Here is a 4,250-nt window from a genome sequence, read left to right on the forward strand (position 1 = left end):
TCCCCCCTCCCTCCTACCCTCCCCCTCCTACCATCCCCCTCCCCCCACCCGATCCCTCCACTCTCAGGGCGTGCACCCTCCTAAAGGCCAGGGGCGACGTCCCAGAGCTCATTGGTGCCGACGTGAACCGCAACGAGCTCGACACGGCGGGTTTACTGCCGCTTAGGGACCCCATGGATGCGTCACCCTCGGCGGCAGTAGCAGGTGGCGGCGAAAGCGACGACGGCGGCTCCCGTCTCGTGGCGATGCGGCTGTCGCGGCTGCTGCGGCGGTGTCTGGAGTCCTTCCCGCTGCCGGCCCTGCAGGCAACACCGCTAGGGCGGCCCACTCCGGAGCAGCTTGAGGCGGCGGGGGGGCAGGCGCCGGAGCTACTGGAGGCGTGGGAGGCCACGGGGCTGCTCACCGTGCCGCAGGTGGTGGTGGTGTGTGTGTATGTGTGTGTACGTTTGTGTATGTATGTCCGGCCCCGTTGTATGCATGTATGTCCGGGGGAATGGGGGAATGGGGGGAATGGTTAGGGGTAGGGGTGGAGGGAAGAACGGGGGGGTTGGAGGATATGTGGGATTGTGGGGTGTGTATGCCGTATTTCTGGTGTCGGATTCTGCCGTACTCCATTCTGGTGAGCTCTAGTAGGGACTGCCACAGGAGGTGGAGCAGGAGAAGCAGTTGTGACCGTTACTTGGCCAGGGTTGGAGTGCGGGCCGGGCCCTGGTTGGCGCTTTCGCTAATGCCCGCGTCCACCACGATCACCTCCCCTGCCGTACGGTGTTCTGTACGACACAACCCCAGATATTGTCGACGCTTCAGGATGTCCCATCGGTGGAGCCGCTGCCGCCAAGCGCCCTGACGGCGGCGGCGGCGGCACCGCCGGTGTACGGCAGCAACGACGACGGCGAGGGTTATGCGGGCGACAGTAACGAAGACGTGGACGAGGCGGTCGTTGGCGGCGCAGACGCCGTCGCATGGGTGCCGCCGGATGCCCTGATGCTGTACGACAGCACCGGATCCGGATTTGGAGCCCGCATTGCGGTTAAGGCACTGGATGAGAAGCTGCACTGCTGCCGCAATATCGGCTTGGATCCGGATTCGGAGCCGGACCGGCCGGAACCTAGGTCCAGGGGAGCACTGGCGGCGGCGGCGCCGCCGCCGCCGCTGCCACGGCGGCGTGGCCGCTTGCTGCGACTGCGAGGCCCGGCTCTGTCGGAGCTTCGTTGCCTCGAGGTGTGGGGCTGGCGGGTGTTGGTGGTGCCGGTGGGGGTGTGGGCTGGAATGGATCTGGTGGGGCGCCGTACATGGCTTGTACGGCAGCTGGACGAGCTTGAAATTTCGGATGATCCCTGCCCCGGTGATACTACCGGCATCAGCCCGGTGTTGGGTCCCGAGCTGTGGGTTTGAGAGGATGGTGTATTTTCGTGGCGTGGAGGAGGTCGAGAAGGTGGAGGATTGGGTGTCCCGTTGGTACGGCAGAGGCCCTTACGTGCCCCCTCAGTTCGGCAGAGGTTCGTACGTGACGAGTGCGGTTCTTGCGGTGATTCTTCCATGTTGGGGACTATGAAGCAAGATGTGATGACACCACACGTAATGTAATGTAGTTCAGGGTAGGATTCAAGTAAAATTCCTAAAGAACTAATTGTTAGTACGGCACACGCCGGACATTGCCGTACACCCGAAATGATGCCGAACAGAGAAAGAATGATTTGGTTCATACATGGTGATACGCATATTTACGCCTGATGAGGTTTTTTGGTTACGTAAAGATAGGTATATATAGAGCTGAAGATTAGCCGCAGAAAAAACTAATTGCCCGATGCATCGCAAGTTAGGCACATTTAGCTGTTAATATTATTAGGAAGTCTGTCCTTTCCTTTGCTACATCAGTCTGTAGTATTCCTTGTCGTTCTGTATGTCACTATCCCAGCAGCTCGGGCACTACAGGCTGCAAGGGCACATTTAAGACGACTCCCAGTTTTGCCATTGTGGACCTCGCCCCTGCGTCGCAAGTATGTGCGCAGGGGCGGAATGGCGGTAAAGCTGGCTTAACAGTACTTGAAACGGATAGCCGCGGAGAGGCTCAAGGATGGAAAGTCTTTATCGCGCTATTCTGGGTGTCTCCGAAGGAGCAAGCGAAGATGAAGTCAAAAAAGGTCTGTTCAGGAATGCTGTGCCTGCGGCGATGGCAATGGGCTGCAAGTGACGTCGCTTTACGTTTGCCCGCTTGACCTGATGATGAAGCGCATCTGAGGCTGGTGGGACAATGGCACCTGGTGAGCGATATGGTCCTCGGGCCCGTTGTTTGGAGCTGTGATTGCCAGGTGCTGACGCGTTTTGATGCCCTCCTCACTACCCCTTCGCTTTGCCCTACGCTCGTCCGGACATCCCGGTTCGTGCTTCTCCCAATTACAGGTCCGTACAATTTGTACCAAACGTACGTGTGTGTGTGCGTGCGTGTATATATGGGGGGTGGCGGGGTGGGGCCCCATGTGGCCGCTGCCGCCATGTCCGCGCGTTGTTCAAAAGTTACAACTTGCAAGTTCCGCACACAAGTGCGGGTGTGTCCGTAAAAGCCGGGGGGCCATGGACGTTGTATTGGTAATGATGCGGGTACGCGGGAGGTCATCAAAAGGCTCTGCAGCTCTGCTGCCCATGACACTACGCTCGGCTTCCCTGCACACGACGGTAGCTCTTTGCCAAGAGATGCTTTTGACAGCGCACCCACGACACCGGCGCGCAGATGTCTTAACAGTACTGATACCTCGCCAACACCCACCATCTCGACTTTCCAACGTCTTCCCGTCTGCCGGCAATTTCTCCTCTCGAACACTTTTCGCATCCCCTCGACCTATTCAGCGACGTATCTCCCCCCCGACGTGCTCCCCCGTACCGCGAAATGTCGCAGGAGGGGGAAGAGGCGGGGACGGGGGAGGGGGAGGAGGTGAAACCCACGTGGACGGAGCGAGCAGGGAACGGCACAGGGAGGTTCGACGGACTAGCCGCCGTCGCCGCCGCCGCCGTCACCTATGGGGTTAGTCCGCCCTGCCGTACCGGACAAACACCCGCCTTACCCGCGAACCTTTCTAATTTCCCCCTCTCCCCATTTTGTTCTTATTGCACGCGTTGGCGCCCCCCACCTTCTTGAAATGACGCGGCCGACGGTGCCTTGCTCGTACGACTTGCTCGTACGATGCAGCGGGACCCTCCCCCCCATGTGTTACTTGGGCCCAATGCTGCACACGACGGCACGACGGTGGGGGAGTGTGAGCTAAGCCCGGGCGTTGTGGCCGCGGATGGTTTCGGAGCCGCCTCTTTTGGCCATCCGTGGCCCTCGGGGGCCTTGCACCTCCTGCACTACAAAGAGGCGAGTCAGTCTCCGTGAGAGAGCTGCGGGTTTTGGGGGGTTGGGGGGTTGAGGGGGGTTGGGGGGAGGGAGCAGGGGGCACTCGAGAGGTTGGGACCAGACGAGGGCCGGGCGGCCGAGGTGGCGCTCTGGACGTGACAATGCAGCCGGGAAGGCGGTGTCGGATGCCGGCGTTGCCAGCGATGGCTACTACTACTAATACTACTAATACTACTAATACTAATACTACTAATACTACTACTAATACTACTGCTACTGCTACTACTACTGCCATTATAATTACCAACAACAACATTACAACTCTACCGCATCCCACCCAGTACACTCTATCCGTGTTGTGGAGACCTCCACTGCGCGATGTCCCCCTTCACGCACACGCACTCGCACATGCACCCGAGGCCGCTGCCACCACTGGCCCTTGCACTGCTGCGCTGCCTCCAGGCCAGTCACTTCAACCCCAAACCCCCACCCCAAACCCCCGCCCCACTACCCGCCACCAGGAGGAGTTGCCGGGGCCACCGGGGCCGCTGCTGGGGGGGAACCCCCCCCGGGACCCGCCGCAATGTACTGCACCGCCGCCGGAGTGGCGGGTTGGCGGAAAGCGGAGTCGCCACCACCGGGGGCTCGAGGGGGACGAAGACGATGACGGTGATGACGACTGGCGGGACCCCCGGGCGGCGCGTCTCGCCCAGCAGGCCGTCAGGGCCGCACAGAAGCGCGCCGAGGAGTCACCCGAGCGCCGAGCCAAGCGCCTAGCCGCGGATGCGGCTCGCGCCAAGCGCAAGCGCGCGGAGGAGGACGAGGAGCAGCGGGCGAAGCGCTTGGCGGAGATGGCAGCCCGCGCGGCGCGCAAGCGCGCGGAGGAGGCACCCGAGCAGCGGGCGAAGCGGCTGGC

General features: G+C 61.3%; 2 protein-coding genes across 2 annotated transcripts in view; one reads left to right on the top strand and one right to left on the bottom strand.

Annotated features, from left to right (window-relative positions):
• Positions 1-1,395, top strand: part of VOLCADRAFT_88640 (uncharacterized protein) — a gene marked incomplete at both ends in the record, with an annotated part of 5,764 nt that extends 4,369 nt beyond the window's left edge. Inside the window, 2 exons of the mRNA XM_002948174.1 lie at positions 68-413; positions 790-1,395. Coding sequence (XP_002948220.1) covers positions 68-413; positions 790-1,395 — 952 coding nt within the window. The remainder of the gene's footprint in view (positions 1-67; positions 414-789) is intronic.
• Positions 1,396-1,950: 555 nt separating this feature from the next.
• Positions 1,951-4,250, bottom strand: part of VOLCADRAFT_88641 (uncharacterized protein) — a gene marked incomplete at both ends in the record, with an annotated part of 6,958 nt that continues 4,658 nt past the window's right edge. Inside the window, 3 exons of the mRNA XM_002948324.1 lie at positions 1,951-1,989; positions 3,129-3,224; positions 3,338-3,378. Of these exons, the coding sequence (XP_002948370.1) occupies positions 1,951-1,989; positions 3,129-3,224; positions 3,338-3,378 (176 nt within the window). The remainder of the gene's footprint in view (positions 1,990-3,128; positions 3,225-3,337; positions 3,379-4,250) is intronic.

The sequence above is a fragment of the Volvox carteri genome (genome assembly GCF_000143455.1).
Source record: "Volvox carteri f. nagariensis unplaced genomic scaffold VOLCAscaffold_9, whole genome shotgun sequence".
Taxonomy (NCBI): domain Eukaryota; kingdom Viridiplantae; phylum Chlorophyta; class Chlorophyceae; order Chlamydomonadales; family Volvocaceae; genus Volvox; species Volvox carteri.